At 38.2% G+C, this 17,624-nt stretch overlaps 1 protein-coding gene across 13 annotated transcripts; it reads left to right on the top strand.

Annotated features, from left to right (window-relative positions):
* Positions 1 to 123: 123 nt before the first annotated feature.
* LOC112455538 (intersectin-1) lies at positions 124 to 17,562 on the top strand. Of its 13 annotated transcripts, none has more exons than XM_025017515.1 (37): positions 129 to 597; positions 1,239 to 1,448; positions 1,721 to 1,874; positions 1,963 to 2,111; positions 2,171 to 2,311; positions 2,709 to 2,804; positions 3,642 to 3,710; positions 3,990 to 4,151; positions 4,224 to 4,397; positions 4,475 to 4,826; positions 4,925 to 5,138; positions 5,209 to 5,360; positions 5,424 to 5,546; positions 5,625 to 5,763; positions 5,859 to 6,173; positions 6,259 to 6,621; positions 6,712 to 6,878; positions 6,965 to 7,166; positions 7,240 to 7,527; positions 7,707 to 7,802; positions 8,060 to 8,152; positions 8,256 to 8,264; positions 8,407 to 8,544; positions 8,619 to 8,745; positions 8,874 to 9,038; positions 13,539 to 13,663; positions 14,025 to 14,131; positions 14,220 to 14,292; positions 14,375 to 14,581; positions 14,650 to 14,733; positions 15,004 to 15,159; positions 15,226 to 15,363; positions 15,462 to 15,702; positions 15,929 to 16,003; positions 16,267 to 16,341; positions 16,979 to 17,152; positions 17,289 to 17,562. In XM_025017515.1, the coding sequence occupies exons 2-37, from the start codon at positions 1,427 to 1,429 to the stop codon at positions 17,432 to 17,434; spliced, it is 5,511 nt and encodes a 1,836-aa protein (XP_024873283.1). In that variant the 5' UTR covers positions 129 to 597; positions 1,239 to 1,426; the 3' UTR covers positions 17,435 to 17,562. The 13 variants fall into 13 exon arrangements, with proteins under 13 accessions (XP_024873290.1, XP_024873283.1, XP_024873284.1 ...); XM_025017516.1 differs by having other exon boundaries at positions 1,236 to 1,448; XM_025017514.1 differs by having other exon boundaries at positions 129 to 890.
* Positions 17,563 to 17,624: the final 62 nt, after the last annotated feature.

Here is a 17,624-nt window from a genome sequence, read left to right as displayed (position 1 = left end):
CTCGCCCGATCGGTGCGTGAAGTATAGTATAGGATCGGCCGGCCGTCCGTCCAGCCGATTAATTGTTCCCCTCCCCCTCTCCTCCTGAAAATGCACCCCTGACATTTCGCTATCGCGTCGATAGTCGATACATTCGTCTATTTCGCCCGCAGTGGCAGGAAGCGTCGACGAAAGCTCGCAAATGACCACGATTGGCGCGATTGCGATTCGCAAGTCGTCGATGAGCCACCTTCGCGGCTACGGTCTGAAGTGCGCTCCAGACTCCAGCAGACGGAGCGCTCTAACGTTCGTCGCAATTCGCGAGACGATCGCTCGCGACTGTGCGGCAATTAAATCTCATTCGCAACGTTTGAAGCCGCGCTTCCGGCAACATTCCGTACTCGTCGTTCGAGAGGGTTATCGCCGCCCAAACTTCTCTCTCTTTCTCTCTCGGGGAACCAAACGATCTTCGCCGCGGATCGCAGGCAGGAATCAGTCTCGGAGGCGGGATATCGATTCTCGCCGAACAGTCCCGAGCGCGGCCGAGCGTTCGTGAAAACTGACAAGTGACGTGCGCGAGTAGTTGCACACGAGCGGCCGCGAGCCACCGCGAGCTGGGTGAGTTTGACGGCGGTCAGTGGTGGTCATCTCGTCGCGGATCGGCTCGCCTCGCTCTCCCCTCGATCGCGACCCGATCGCGCCGAGCTGAGAGAGGCACACACACAGCGACACAGCTCCTCGCGATCCAGATTCTCCCGTCCCTCTTTCCCTCCCGCGCGGGGCGGGAAGATCGATTTCGCCGTTGTTCGATTCGGCACGCGCGCACGCGGCAGAGTATACGGACGCCGCGATTGACAGTTGGATTAACGCGAGGACGGGCAGGCAGGTGGATTGACACCATCGACACCCAGGTAGAGAGACGACCCGGCACGGCGGGGTCGTAGGTCGCGCGATGAGGGGCGTTGATGGCGAACGACCGACACAACGGTGGGCGGTGCGCGATTAGCGATTTCGCATTTCGCGACGTGGAAATGGGCCACGCACGCGGATCTCGTTGATTCGGCGAGCGCCCTTCGCATGTCCGCGATAAAGATCACCTATTTTTTTTCTTTCGACGTGCGCGGTCCAGCGTTCGATATTTCGGACAATCCTCCGCCGTTGTGCCGAGATTGTTGCCCCGATCGCGAGTAGAAATCGCGCAACTCGATCCCTGATCGGCTGTCTTTGTTTCCCCCTTGACTCGATTTCTTCGTTAGCAGATAAATCCCGTCGCGCGAGGTCGTCGAGGTGAGGATCGATCACCGTGACCTAACCTAAGCTAACCTTGGCGTGAACTATCGCCGCCAAACCGCTCGATCGCGAGAGACGCGAGGTTCTAACGTGATACGTGATACCGCCTCGAGTGATACCGCTACCGAAGAAGCGAACAGCGATCCCCCTACAAAAAATGGTCACCCCCCAGACACCAGGTGAATTCTCGCTTATTATTCCCCGCTGTCAGTCGTCTATTAACTATTTTGCGCGTCTATTAATATCAGTTTGTTATCGCTTATGTCATCTGTAATACACGTTATCACGCTCGATATTTCTTATATTGAGACAGATAATTTATCTTGTAACATTGGCAACTTCTATCAGTATAGACAGACTTGGACAAGAGCTATACGTGGTGCTTTCGCAAATGAATGATTTTATTACAAATTACGGCCCGCTTGTTCTAAATATTGTGTTTGATGCACAGGTATGGATCCCTGGGTGATCCAGCCTAGAGAAAGAATGAGATACCAGGAACAATTTGAGTCGTTAAAGCCAATCAATGGAATTGTTACTGGCGAACAAGCGAAAGGTTTCCTTCTCAGATCTCAACTCCCACCTGCCATTCTTGGACAGATATGGTAAAGATACTACTTAAGGATGCTGTTTATTGTCCCAAACCTTTATAAGGCTTTCCTAATTCTTTCCTAATCTTTTTGTACATTACAGGGCATTATCGGATACAGACGCAGATGGGAAGATGGATGTAAATGAGTTCAGTATCGCGTGCAAGTTGATCAATTTGAAACTGCGTGGCTTCGAAATCCCCAAAGTACTGCCACCCGTTCTTATACAGAGTTTAAAGTCTTTCTCAATCGGTAGGTGAATAGAATAGTTTTGTGCGGGAAACATGAAGTTACATCACGAGACATTTTAGGCGACGCTAGTCTGACTGGATTGTCAAATGGTTCCACCGCTCCAAGTAACGTTAGCTCTCTAGTAAATTTAAGCGGACATCAACCGATGGTATCTCAACCTATGGCAAGCGCGATACCCACGGCTGGAAACACCCTTATAGGTATATATCATTAAACGTTGATTCATTTTCGTGTTATTCACTCTCCTCTACCTCTCGATCAATGATTGTCAGCTAGATGCTTGTGTGATATCTCATGAACTAACAGAAAGAAGATCTCGATTTATAAGAGACTTGTAAGAGCGTCTATAAGCACCCAGAGGTACATTCTCCTCTTTCTCACTCAGATATTCGTCGCTTATTAGATTCATTCAGATGTATCAAACATAAATACAGTACCACTAATATCCAACATATATTGTTACAATATCATGTCTGTCAGCCCTATCTGTCATTTTCATGAATTAAATTGGATATATCGCTGTTATTTTGGCCATGAAACATTAATTATCAAACATAATTTATCTGTGTGTTATTCATAATTCATCATACTACACAGCATTACAACAAAATAGACAGAATGTGGCTCCAAGCACACATGCCACAACTCATATACCGTCTAAGCCACCCGCTCGACCCGCGCCACCTTCTGTGGGTATGTTAATCATACTGAATGTTTTGTGTTTTATGAGCCAGTTTGTTTTCTTTTTCCTGAAGCAAGCTTCTCTTCGATCGCTTGACAGTGTTCTTAGTTTAAAACATTTTCAAACCATTTTATTCCTCAACATTGTTACGTTAATAATATAATGTAAAGCAAACTCCTTCTCTCGCTGTGTATGTATGTACACTACACTTTAAATATATTACGTAATTTTGGAATGTCTATAAATATGTCTGACATAGCTTTATTTATAATATTATTTTATGAGATAATTATGATTTCTTTAATATACAAGTAAATGCACAGCTTATACTTTTGATGTTGCTCGTTTCAGAAATTTATGTCGCCGCGAAAGCTTTCAAAAGTACATATTAGTCTTTGCTTAAACTAAAAATTCGTTATCTTTTTAGTACATTTTACTATTTTTTTATTACACGTGTAGGTAGGTGTTGGACTTTGCGATGATAGATTTTTTAGCAAGTATACTTATCATGAAAAAACAAATCCATTTGCATCTTGATTATTGTATAGAATTTTAATATTGTTCAACAAAAAGTCAAACTCGGGATAGTTCTCATGCTTAAACATAGAGATAAAAGCGATGGCATTAACAACTTTGGATGTTATTATGTAAATGGAAAGATCGTGATATTATTCTCTAATCGTAGAATTTAAATTTTTATTTGTCGATGATAACTCTTTAGTTATTATCTACTTGAGGGGTTTACATTTATGTACCGTTTGTGTACTTGTAATTATATTTGCATTTCTTCATTTTCGACAATTATATATTGTTAATAATAAATTTACACTTTACGCGGCAAAAAAAAGGAGTCGCACCTTCCCTTAATACCACGACCGGTGGTCTTCCACAAAGACCTGCACCACCCACAAATATTGGTATGTTTAAATAAACATATGTTACCACAAAACCCAATATGTATTGTTTATGGCTAACACAATTACTAGTAAATCTCATTATATCGCTCGATTAATATTGACATGCTATGAAGAAAGAAAGCATTGGCACAATCCTTTTGCTTGTTCTTGTCTTTTTTTTTTTTTAATATTTGTTATAATTTATCGAACAGAAATAATGAATGTCGCTTGGATTTAAATAATCGGACATTTACACAACTGTTTTCTGACATACATAATAATCACACGGAATTATTTCAGGGAGTAATTTTGTGGTAGCAACGGGTGGCCCACCACCCAAACCAGCACCACCTTCGTTTCCAAATAGTCCTGTTGCGGGAATCTCGCCAATGAAAATTACGACTTCTGTCGTTGGCTCCTCAGTCATTTCTTCGTCCCCATCTATATCTGCCGCTGGAATAGGTAAAAAATAAGAATGCGTTAAAATATAAACATAAGTTACTTAATTTTATATATTTAATAATTTTTAATTAGGTATTCCATCAGTGGCACCAATCGCCCCTTTAAACACAACTCCTATACCAATGGCTGCCTTTAATATGGCACAACCAATGCCGACGCAGCCGTTAGGCATGGTTAGTGCAGGTATGGTTGCTCCTATGACTGGCATTCCTAGTATGGTACCATCCATTGGATCAATAAATACTGGTATATATATGCAAAACAATATCTCGTGATCGTACTTGCATTTATTACAATATTAATTTTCATTATTTTTTTTCCAGGTACTGGAGTTGCTTCTTCAGTACCGTTACCGTTAGTGTCCTCGACAACTGCAAATAGCGCGTTGGTCAATGGCGCAATTACACAAACGCCAGTGTCTACGAATACACCTTTGAGTACAACGGCACGTCCACCAAGTATAGACAGAGTAGGCTCTATGGATTCGCAGCACAGCCAGCATTCGGTTGGCTCTCCGCAGTCTACGGAATGGGCGGTGCCGCATCAGACTAAATTAAAGTATACTCAATTATTTAATACTTGGGACAGAACGAGATCGGGCTTTTTATCTGGGCCTCAAGCAAGAAATATCATGGTGCAGTCGCAACTACCACAACCCATACTCGCTCAAATATGGTATAGTAACAAAATACTACTACAAAATAGCATATGAAACAACATTCTTTGTACGTATTGTAGAACAAAAAATAAATTTCCAAAATGTGTGTCAACAGGGCTCTATCTGATATGGATTCGGATGGACGTTTAGGCTCCGAAGAATTTGTGCTTGCAATGCATCTTTGCGATATCGCTAAAGTCGGCGAGACTATACCTACGCCGCTTCCACTAGAACTTATCCCACCTACATTTAGACGGCAACGTCAAAGCAGTTTAACGCTGTCTCAAAATGCAACAGAAAATATTGATCCATTAGCGGGCATGCCACAGGTACGTGTCTAATATAAAAATATCTTTTTGCGCAAAAAGAAACGGAAGGGAAAAAAGTGTCTTTTTCCAGACTTCATTCGAAGATAAACGTAAAGAGAACTTTGAGAAAGGTCAAGCGGAATTAGAACGTAGGCGTAAAGCGCTGTTAGAGATTCAGAGGAAGGAACAGGAAGAACGGGAACGCAAAGAACGGGAGGAGGCAGAGAAACAGGAGAAAATAAGGCAAGTAGGACTGCTCATTAATCAAGCGTAACACAGGAAAAAACTTTATGTTTTGTGATACAGACTAGAGCAGGAGAGGCGTAGACAAGCGGAAATCGAAAAGCAAATGCAGAGGCAAAAGGAAATCGAACAAGAGAAGGAAGAACAACGAAAACGCGCGCAAGAACAGAAAGAGGCGGCACGCAAGTAAGTTCATTATACGATATTATTAGATAAATTTGTATCTGTACGGATTTAAAAGCAGCGCTGCTTCGCGACATTTAGGGAAATGGAGAGGCAACGGCAATTGGAGTGGGAACGACAGAAGTCACAAGAATTGCAAGCGCAGAGGCAAAAAGAGCAGGACGTTCTTCTCAAGTTAAAAGCGAGGAATCAGACCTTGACCATCGAACTTGGAACACTTGTAAGTATATTAAAAAGATATATAGGTACTTCAAATAATTGATCCAGATAATACTTCAATGAGCAAACCTTATATTGCCTTTCCTGACTTTTTAGAACGACAAAGTGAAGGAATTGTCACAAAAGATTTGTGACACTCGGGTAGGAGTGTCAGGTGTCAAAACGACTATCGATGGTATGAGAACAACGAGGGACACGCAGTTACAAGAAATGGCCGCGTTAAAGAATAAACTTCGGGAACAAAATCAAAGATTACTCGCGCTGACTCAAGAGAAAGCACGTATCGAGGCGAGAAATAAAATTAATGCGGCGCAAGATGCAGCCGGACAAGAGGCTATTAAAATGGCCTTCGACAATAAACAAATTACTCTTAAGCAGATGAAAGATAAAATAGCAGATTTACAACAGCAGGTATGCTCCTAACATTTGTCAATTGCATAAATGGACTTTAACTTCAGCGATATCAATATTCTACTTTCTAATTTGTATTTTTCAGATTGATTCTAAAATGTCCGATATTGAAAATAATAACGCTCAGCTCGAGGATATTAAGACCCAAATAAAGAATCTAGTGACAGATTGTAAACAGCTCTATGTCACTTTTGATGAGAAGAAGCAGAAAGTAATCGAACTTCGGTCAGGTAGCCATGCCTCAGCTGCTGACTTTGCCACATCTGCGTGGGGAGATAGTGGTTGGGGAGAGCCACCCACTAGTGACACAGCTTGGCCTGTCAACGAAACTACTGAGAGCTCAATAAATGAAGCTGCCGTTGTGGGCGTCCGCAAATACAGAGCCCTTTACGAATTCGTAGCGCGAAATCAAGACGAAATATCGTTTCAACCTGGTGATATTATATTGGTAAATACAATAAACGCAATAGAATTGCCATTATTAAAAAGAAAATTGATTCAATAAGTGAATAGTTAATATAATATAACGTGCTATTAGGTACCACCTGTGCAAAATGCTGAACCAGGATGGATGGCGGGAGAAATTCGTGGTCACACTGGTTGGTTTCCCGAATCTTATGTGGAACCGGTGGATACTGGTACAGTTGATTTGGACAACGAACGTACTTTTATACAACAAGACAGTCTAGAGAAGAGAACGTTAGAGTTAGTTGTTTTCATTTTTGATGATAATATCAAGAGTATCATTCCATATATCACCAAGTGTTGGCCTTTTTATTGTGATTGTGCAGAGGAATAGCAGAAGTTCCCGAGAACGTATCCGATGCGGGATCATTAGGGGGAGAAGCCCCGATAGTAGAGGCTATTATACCTACTTTAGGATTAGGTACATGTTGTAACATACAAGCTATCGCTTTGTTTCCTTACCGACCTACTATGGAACAACATCTTACTTTTGAAAAAGGAGAAACTATCAATGTTTCTGAGCAGCAGGTTACTATTATATTTATTATATGAAAGATAACGCATATATACATACGTTTTCTAAAGTATCTATTTTATTCAGGACGACTGGTGGTACGGTTCAGCCAGTACTGGAAATAAGGGTTGGTTCCCCAAGTCGTACGTGAAAGAAATAATCGCAAGCAGTAAAGACACCGCGGTTGAAGGTCTCAATGAATATTACGTTGCCCTTTATCGATACGATTCGACCGAAACCGGCGATCTCAATTTTAATCAAGGGGAAGTTATATTGGTTACGAAAAAAGAAGGCGAATGGTGGACCGGTTGTGTAGGGAACAAAAGTGGAATCTTTCCTTCTAATTACGTAGAGAAGTGCGACGCTCCCAATCAGGTACATTAGAAATGTCTTGCATTTCATTTTGGCTAATTTTTAATCATTAATTTATTCAAAAGTTGAAGATAATTGCTTGCTTTGACAACTATTTTTTTCTGTTTTCTTTTTTTGTCAATTCAAAAATTTTGGATTAACAAAGCTTGCTTGAAAGTTTCTAACACGGGTTTGTGTGTTAGGGTGCGCCTTTGTCTACTAACGTTCAGTCCACTGATGTTGCTGCAACCGCGGGTGCTAAGAGTGAAACTGATACTCCGGCGACCGCAGCATCGCAAGTGCGTATTCGTAATTGTTTATTTCAAATTGCGTTTGCAATTGTATCTCACATTTAACTGTACGTGTTGAAATGCTAATGTTATTAATCCATTTATCCGTTATTGATATCGGACAATAAGACAAAGACACTTTATTGTAGTTAGGCTTTATCTTCACTTATTCTGTACTCAATAATTTAATAACTCGTAGAATAAGTAAAGGAGCGTGTTATTACAATTAAATACGACAAACTATAAAGCGTGCTTCTATTTCGTAGGTAGAGAAAACGGCAGAGCAGTTAGAAGATGAAAGAGCAGCTGCTGAGGATAGAGCGGAATTACCAGACTTTACTGCTATGGCCGCTCAGCAGGTAAAAGCAAAAACTTCTAATGTACTCACAATTTGACCTTTTTCTATTATAAGAGTGTAATTGCTTACTGCTTTTTTGTGCTTCCGACATCCCGATAATGCAGTATTATAAGGTATTTTTGATCATATTATTACATCCATTTTTATCGTTATTATATTTTATATAAAACTTTTTTTTTTATTTTTCAATATATGGAATTGTTTCAATATATCGAAAAGCTAATTTTACTTAAGAGAAAAATCTTTTTTTCACAGAGAGGAAGGAAACCAGAAATTGTTCAAGTTATTGCGCCCTATCAAGCAACAAGTGCAGAACAGTTAGATTTGCAAAGAGGACAATTAATAATGATTCGTAAAAAGACTGACAGCGGTTGGTGGGAAGGAGAGCTTCAGGTAGAAAGAATACAAATTTTTTTTTATCTTAACTATCATACTGTTAAGTAATAACTAGCGCATTGTTTATTTAGGCACGCGGTAAAAAGAGGCAAGTTGGTTGGTTCCCAGCAACTTATGTTAAACCCTTAACCAGTAGTAGTAACAGAAGTACACCTGTCTCCCAAGGATATCAAGATTCTCCAACGGATCCAAATATTGGTAAATAAATTCTGCAATTTATTATCTTACAATTTTTTCAAAACTATACTTATATGTTTAGATTAAATTCTAATTCTTAGAACAATCTACTCGGGCTAAAATTATAGCATAAGTGTTTTTTTTTATAGAACGTGTTATGGCTTTGTATCCCTACCAAGCACAAAATGAGGATGAATTAAGCTTCGAGAAAGGTGACGTTATATCAGTACTCGCTAAGGAAGAAGCATCATGGTGGAGAGGCGAATTGAACGGCGTATCCGGCGTCTTTCCGAGCAACTACGTATCACCTATGTGTAAGTATTCCTTTCGTACGTGATTGCCGAAATTTAATCCTAGAATCACCTTAAGCTTTTTAACCTCACAAGTACAGTGTGAACAGAGAAAATTATGTAGCGCTAACTTATATTAAATTTCCACACGTACTGACTGCACGCGTATAAACATTAGAGAGAGAGAGAGAGAGAGAGTGATTGAACCAACTAATAGATTATAAAATAAAAATTATAAAAATGCAAAATATATAACTTCTGGCTACAGATAGGCGGACGATCGTCAGGTGTAACAAGTTCCAATTAAAACGACTATTTATTTATTGTATCTTTTATCATTGTTGTTGTTGTTTTCATTATCAACACTATTGCCATTATTATTTCTATCATCATCAACACCACCATCGTTGTCATCATAGTTATTATTATTATTATGTTATTATTATATTATTTTATTATAGTTAGGCTTTACCTTCACTTATTCTGTACTTCATCATTTTATAACTCGTAGAATAAGTAAAGATGGAGCGTGCTATTGCAATTATTATCAAATATACTTAATCTTAGCATTATATTATAAGTTAATAGCTTGTAAGACAGTAAAGTTGAAAGTATGTAGCGTATTTCCTGCATCTTTTAGATTAATATATATTGTTGTAAATGGAGCGTTAGCAGAGAGAAAGAGAAAGCATTTTTTATAAGCTCAATGTAGATTAATATATCGAAGAATATATTTTCTCCATCAGTTATATACCTTGTCTGAGTTAATGATATCATTGGAAAGCTTTTTTTTTTGTAATGTAAGTATTTGTGTAAAAGTGATGCGTTTAGTTGTCCTCAAACAAAGCCCGCTTGCACTTTTTAATAATTGACATTATTCTCATTCTTCTAATGCATATGCGTTGTGTATGGCACTGGTTATTGGTATATCAAAAGCATAAAGAGATCGTTCACACACTTATCGCCTGTGGTTGACATTACATTAGAAATAGAAATAGAAACGGATGCGACAGATTATTCTCAGTTTACGAAACAGCTTGCGTGTCTGCCTTGCATGTCTACCCATTCGTTCGTCCGTCCGTCTCTCCGTCAGAGGTAGCCGTTTCCTTGATATTACGATTAACAATTAACAGTTAACAATTGTGATAGATGTAACCTGCGATTTTATTACTCGTATATAATATGTAGATTATTGTAGATTGTAATTAATCTGTATGAACGCGGTCTTTAAAGATCCTACAATGGCTGTTATATTTTCCCAAATAGAACAAAACTGACAAGAACGTTTTCTGAATAGAATTCTTGTTCGTTTAATAAATTTCGAATTCGCTGTTTTTTTTTGTGCGTTTAATTGCAAATTTTTTAATCCGGAAAGCCTTATAAGAAAGAAATAGAAATTTTTATTTAGCAAAACACTTTGTATAATTCTATGCTTCTATGATTCTCTCGAACGACAATTTTAATATGTTAAAATTAGAAGAGATGCTTTGAAGAGAACAACTGCCTCAGTTTTTTTTATTCTTAGTCTATAATTCGCGCATTTTGTAATCTCCTTTTTATTAATTATATCTTTCGCTTTTGCTTAACACGCAGCATAAAGGGTAGCCGAGCAGCAGAACAGCATTGCTGGTTTAAATTAAAAGCACCTGAAGTGTAATAAGAACAATAGCAGCTCCTACATTCGGCACGGCGTGCTACGACAACAGAAGTCTCATCGTTGGAGACACTGTGCATGAAAAAAAGAAAGAAAAGCAAAAAAGTGAGCAAAGAAAGACAGAGAAAGGGGAATAAGAAGGGAAAGGAGTGTATGTGTGTGCGTGTTTGTGCGAGAGAGAGAGAGAGAGAGGGGGGGGGGGGTAAATCGAAAAAGAAAAAATTAATATGAGAAGGGCAGGGAGAAAGACTCAGGGTTGGCTCTTCGTCTCTATAAATATAGCCTCTACCTATACATATTATACAAGCCTTTCCCTCTGGTGCGGGGTTGCACTCATTCTTTCATTAATGTTATCATTCGAATTGTTAACATGGGTCACGACATTTTAGCTTTTAACCGTTTTACATCTTCAAACGAATTTCCATCCGAATACTATGTTCGTTGCATAAAAATAATGCGCGCATGTACCAAGTCCAATCGTTTCATTAGTGTTACGACCACCTGATCTGCACCAACACCAAAGGTCTACCTCAGTTCTCTATCTATGCTGACGTACAATTAAGAAACAATAATATTAAATTCTTAGCTTATTCACGTTAGAAATATTTAACATTACGTCATGGTACGAATACTATTGTTACTTAATGTTTAAGTGATTTGTTAAGTTCATGTTGGATGCATACTGCATCCCGTGATGATGTCCACGTTCATGTGCGGATTAATGTATGTTCAGCTCGATTTTACGTTTAAGAGGTTTATTTTAAGGAACTTGGTCTATAAAAGTATATCAAATTGTGTAAGTGAAAAATGCTTTTCGAAAAAGGAAGAAGCAAGTTTTTAGGATAGTGTCCTTGTCTCTTCTTGCTTCGGAACATTTTGGTGGTCGATCAAAATTTCGAGTATTTAATTCGATCGTCCCTTAGAAGTTAAGGTTTATCACTGTGTTTCTGTTATTTCCTTCATCTGTAGTGTAATACTTGCGTTGATCACAGTTGTGTGAAATAGAAATAGTCGTTAGAAAAGCAACGATAGTTGCGTTACGTTTTGTCTTTTGTCAACATTACTATATGGTACGCATCGCGGGCCGTTAGAAATCACGGCGTTGTCTCACCCTGAGGCCTAGAAAATGTGTGACGATCTCACGATCGAGCAGCCGGTGATTAGCTGCGACGATCGAAAGCGATATAAGAGGAGAAGGAGCCCAGAAATGTCCCAAAAGTGTACACAATTTCATTCGACGCCTGACATTGCGCGCGGCTTCTTACGTCTAGTGAAAGAAATTAGCGAATTGTGCAAAGGTATTCTGTTTATTCGCATAGAAATTTCACGGGAAGAGAAGTCAAGTAAAGCAAAGCGATACACGACTTAATTGCTCATTGTAGATTCGGCATAATTTCCAATGATTGTTCAATTTTTAGTGCTTCTATCTCGCACGAGTAACGAGTACTTTATTTGCTGTAAATAACTGAAGAGATTAAGGGTAATGTGCTCCTTCTTCACAGCCTTTTACGATAGAGCCTAAATAAATTAGCACTCGTACGTGAACAATAATTGCCGAGGATCACTAATAATGAGCTATAAGTAAACGATAGTGTTGACCACTTGATTCAGTGAGTAATGTTATTGTAAATCAGTTTTTCCATCGAATCGCATTCCTATATGTATGTGTTAATCGACTGACTGTTCATTTCCTGGATCGTAATCGACAGTCAACGTCTTTATTCGTGTAATGTATTGTACTATTATCCCGTTAACATACAGTGCTTCGTTACAAAGAATTTATTATATTAAAAGATATATTCAAATGTTTATTGTTTCCGAGAAAAGAAAAAAGAAGATCCTTGAGAACCCTATTAGAGCCTACATTTTGCACCGAGTTCAGCGTACACGCAATTATGAAGCTTTGATACAACATTGACAATTTAACGTTCGATGAACATTTTTACGAATGTTCGCAAAAGTATGATCGGTCTTGGCTTCCTTAGAGACTCCCTTGAGGCTCCAATCATAAGGTCGTTTAGAGAAACGAAGATGATACAGCTAATTCGGCGAGAAATCAAGCGCACAACGTATTTATTTATTGCTATTGCGAGAACTTTTACGCGTTCTATGTAATCCTCCACGACAGAAGCGAGTAAATACGTTATGTCACAGTGGCAATAATTGTGTGCTTAATAATTAGGTATTCCAGACAACCAGTCCAGCGTAACGTTATTCAGATGGTGACGCGGCGGGATTGTCTAAAGCAAGTTGTGCAACTGGTTACCCTTAGTCGATGTAGCCGTGTAGTGCGTTATACTCCTAAGATTGTTACTATTTGCAAGTTGTTTGTTTATTCTAATATCGAACCTCATCTGAAGTCTCACAATAGGATACGGTGTAATCTGGCGTGTAGTGGAGAATGTTGTAAGAGAGTATGAACAATTCTGTGTGACTATACGAATCTTGTTCACACTTTATATACATATATATATATAGAAATATTATATTGTGTTTCCACACACATATGTACGCCGATGTTCTTATACATATGTAAACATATCCATATGTGCATACACGGATACGTTCGCATCTCACCGCTGATCGAAATAAAATATCTGTCTGTTGTAAAATTATTTTTGTGAATCGTGTGTTACTCGGTATTATCGCTCATAATGCATTTTTTTATCGACATTGTCTCAACATATATTTTCTCTCTTTTTCGCAATGTACTTCCAATGGGATACGAAATACTTTTATCAAAATATTACGTTTATTATTTCTGAGAATGAGAATCAGTGTTCCCGCTTTAGATAATACAAGTTAAAAAGAACATTTAATGACGATTTTACGCGGAAGATACATCTTTTTTGTATATATTTTATGTGTAGCGAATGAATTGATGCTCGATACAACGATATGTCACGATTCCATGGAGAGAAAACGCCAGGAACACATTAAAGAGCTAATCGTGACTGAGCAAGCTTACATAGAAGACATGAGATTAGTACATGAGGTATTCCTTTTCGTTTTCTTCTTTGAATTCTAGTCTAGAATGACGTATGGTTCTCTCTCCTTTCATCCAAGGATTCTTTATGTCAATTTGGAGTACTTTCCCGCCGAAAAGTTATTCCTTCATTAGTGCAAATAAGTGACTTTGGAAATTAGATATTGCCAATCACATATGCACAACGAAATCTTATTTTTAAATTTTAAGCTTCAAAAAGATTTTAATTCGAATCTTAACGTCACGCATGTTCAAGAGATAAAAGACGACTAAAGAAAACGCGCGACTCCAAATTGATTAGAAGATCGATGAAAATGAAAGGAGATTCGGGGAATCTGGTATATTTATATAAGTATATTGCACATTTTAGGTGTTTGAGAAACCGTTAATCGAAAGTTTAGTCCTAAGTATCGATGAGATAGAGAGGATATTTATCAATACGAGAGATATTATCGCATGTAACGATAACTTCTTGAGGTAACCAGAATTCATTAGTATATTATGACAGAGTATACTTTCTATCGATGTCAAAATCACTGAAGAAACACGAGTGAATTTCTTGCAGGACTTTGAGGATACGAAGGGATAACAGCTATAACGGCGTAATACGAATGATCGGCGATGTATTATGTGAAAATGTAAGTGCAATTTTAAATGTGCGACACAGAAACATCTTGGTTATTGAAATCTGTCTACATACAATTTATGTATTTTGCACAGATACCTAGGATGTCACCTTATATAAGATTTTGCAGCAGCCAATTACCCGCTGCGACGTATATGCAGCGTTTGACGGAAACTTCGCCGGAATTCGTTAAGGTCGCGCAGGTATGTCAGCAAGATCCGCGAACGAAGGGGATGCCACTAAGCTCGTTTTTAATTAAGCCGATGCAAAGGATAACGAGGTATCCGCTCATCATCAAGAAGGTATTCGCTTTTATCTGCAGATAATTGTAGTCGCATATGCCGTAATATATGTAATATGGTAATTATAGATTTTAGATTACACGCCAGTCGATCATCCTGATAGACAGTATCTGCAAGAAGCACTGGCCAAAGCCACGGAGTTTTGTACTCAGGTAAAAATAATATGGTGTATTATATAAACGGTATATAAAGCAAAGTAACATAGGCCTAGTTTACACCGATCTCTTGATACGCGTATCAAATAGTATATTTGAGCTGATCAACCAATAATTAAACTAATTTACTAGTTATATTTACTATTTAATACGCGTATCAAGTAATCACAGTGTAAACTAGGCTTATATATATCGTAATATATCTTAGTACACAGGAGAATAGAATAATTTACGGATTTGTGTTATCTAATATTGTACATCACGTAGGTAAACGAAAGCATTGGGGAAAAAGAAAATTCTGACAGATTGGAATGGCTGCAAACTCATGTTATATGTGACGGCCTTGAGGAGCAGCTTGTCTTTAATTCCATGACGAATTCCGTAGGACTGCGAAAACTGTTACATTTCGGTATACTTCATAAGGTAACTATCTCTTCAGGGATTCTCCAGACCTGTGTGCCACATGATTCTACTGCCGTTTTGTTACAGTCAAAAAGTGGTAAAGAGCTCGTCAGCTTCCTCACGAATGACTTTCTACTGTTCGTTCAACCATTGAAATTTTCCTTAAATTGTCAACAATTTTCGTTCGAACGTAACGAGCATCAGAAGTTCAAGATGTACAGAAAAGTATGTATTCGAACTTTAGAGAGGAATATTTTTATAAGTCAAATAGTTTCTCATGATTACAATGCCGTTATCAAAAAGTTGACTTTTTTCTTTCGTAGCCAATATTTCTCAATGAATTGTCTTTGTCTGGAGAAAGCGATGGAACCAGTAGCCTGAGCGGAAGTGATGCAGCGGACAATTCTTTGAGAACTCTAACAATAAGACTGAAAGATCAAAAGAAGCCGATAATATTATTAGCATCGTCTGCGAATGAATGTTTAATGTGGTCGAAACGAATTGTGGAAGCACGCAAAAAGTTTCTGGAGAATGAGCAGAATTGCCTGCAAAGACAGCGGTCAAGTGAGTAACCATTACGATAATTAATCAGGCATTGAACCTATCGAACATCGTGTATTCGTACTTCTGTAAATTGCTTTCCGACGCGATTTATAAGCATATAATGTTTGTACATTATTAGTACATACCCATACACATTGACGTCGAGCTTGTACGTTTGCATAAATAATTGAGCTATTTAATAAATTCAATATTCAATAATAACTACTCACTTTATGTGGGTGAACAGAACAGGCGAAATTTGGAGCGTGCGGCAGAATTCTCGTCACTGTGCTCGAAGGTTTCAACTTAAAAGCTCCATCCGGTAAGGATTCAATGGTTTAGGTTGCTTGTTATTGCACCTTGTCTTTCTCAGTGTAGCTTGATATGCTTTTTAACGCTTTATGCTTAATGCTTCTGCAATTTCAAGGTTATGTCAAAACAGTGTGTATAGTAATTTTGTGTCTATAGGACGAGAAACACGTGTGCGTTAGTGAAAAATCAAGCCAGAAAACATTTGTATCAGTTCTAAGATTACAATTGCATGCCACGCTTTACTATTAACAGAAACCTGCCATGGTGTTGTAGTTCGCAGGAGACTTCCACAAGGTAGACTGGTGCTAGCAGTTGTCGAGGCTGAAAATCTTGCCATTGGCAGGAAAGGTAAAGTATCGAGATCCTGTATTTTATAAAACAATTCTAAACAACTGTAGTTGTATTTCATGTGGAATGGTGACTCGTTTGATTGATTTTTATTGCACTTGCTGATTTTGATAATTTTCACGTGTTTCTACTGCACAGTTTCCTTCTCTATTTCGATTATTTTCCATGCTGTAAGTTAAACTCGTTATTCATATGTCTCTGGTACGACTTAATTATAAAAGACAGTAATGTTCTTCACACTATATATTAATTTAAAATTAAGTGCTTTGGCGAATAAAAAAATTGGAAGAGAGCGTAATTGCATGACAAAAAGTTATTTCAAAAGGGATATTAACTATGAGAAATAATTATTAAAATATATCAATTTTACAACAAGGAAGATTAAGCTTTTAAGTTGAAAAATCTGTGGACAAGGGTAAGTATACTATGTTTGGGAGGACTTAAGTTTAGCTGAAAAATCGGTGGACAAGGGTAAGTATACTATGTTTGGGAGAACTTTTGAAGACTATGCAATTGTTGCACAAAAGCAAAGTTACTAACGCTTGAAAGGAAAAAAAAATATATTTTTGTACGTTAGAATTGTTGTTTATGATGATAGACTACTCATATGCATATACAAGCGTTTTTTCTTTTTTAGGGAAGTGTAATGCATTCTGCAAAGTGTCCATGGGTTCTCAAGAAGAAAGAACGGGTGTCGTATCCGGAAGTGATTGCCCTTTGTGGGATGCTTCAATGCAATTCCAAGTAAAAGATTTGCTCGAGGATACTCTTTGCATCACTGTGTTCGACAAAGGATACTATAGTCCTGATGGTAAGTCTTTGGAACAATCTTCATTATGGAAATTGAATAATTTTATGAGTACAATATTTTACACGAGATTAATAATTAATCTTTTAATCGCTAAATTGTAACTTTTTCAATGTCCGCGATATTGTTGTTAATGCAGAGTTCCTTGGTCGCGCTGAGATCAGAGTGGCCGACATAATGAGAGACAGTAAAAATTCTTGCGGGCCAATTCAGAAAAGGATCAACTTGCATGAAGTCGAAAGCGGTGACGTTGTTCTCAAGCTTGACCTACGACTGTTTGGGTAAGACGTGTGGTGCAAGAGTTTCTAATCTAAAAGTATGCATTTAAGTAAAAATTTTATATAAGACTTATATAAGACTGTATGATGAAGTACACAATAGAAAATATCATAAGAGAAAAAATGCCAAAAATTAATTTTTCCTATCTCCTTTCCTTTTAAAAAATTCTGAATAATTTTCAGATAATTTAATCTTT

This window comes from Temnothorax curvispinosus, unplaced genomic scaffold, assembly GCF_003070985.1.
Source record: "Temnothorax curvispinosus isolate PA1 unplaced genomic scaffold, ASM307098v1 QBEX01006162.1, whole genome shotgun sequence".
NCBI lineage: Eukaryota > Metazoa > Arthropoda > Insecta > Hymenoptera > Formicidae > Temnothorax > Temnothorax curvispinosus.
Note: the sequence above shows the minus strand (reverse complement) of the source record. Positions and strands in the feature narration are given on the sequence as shown.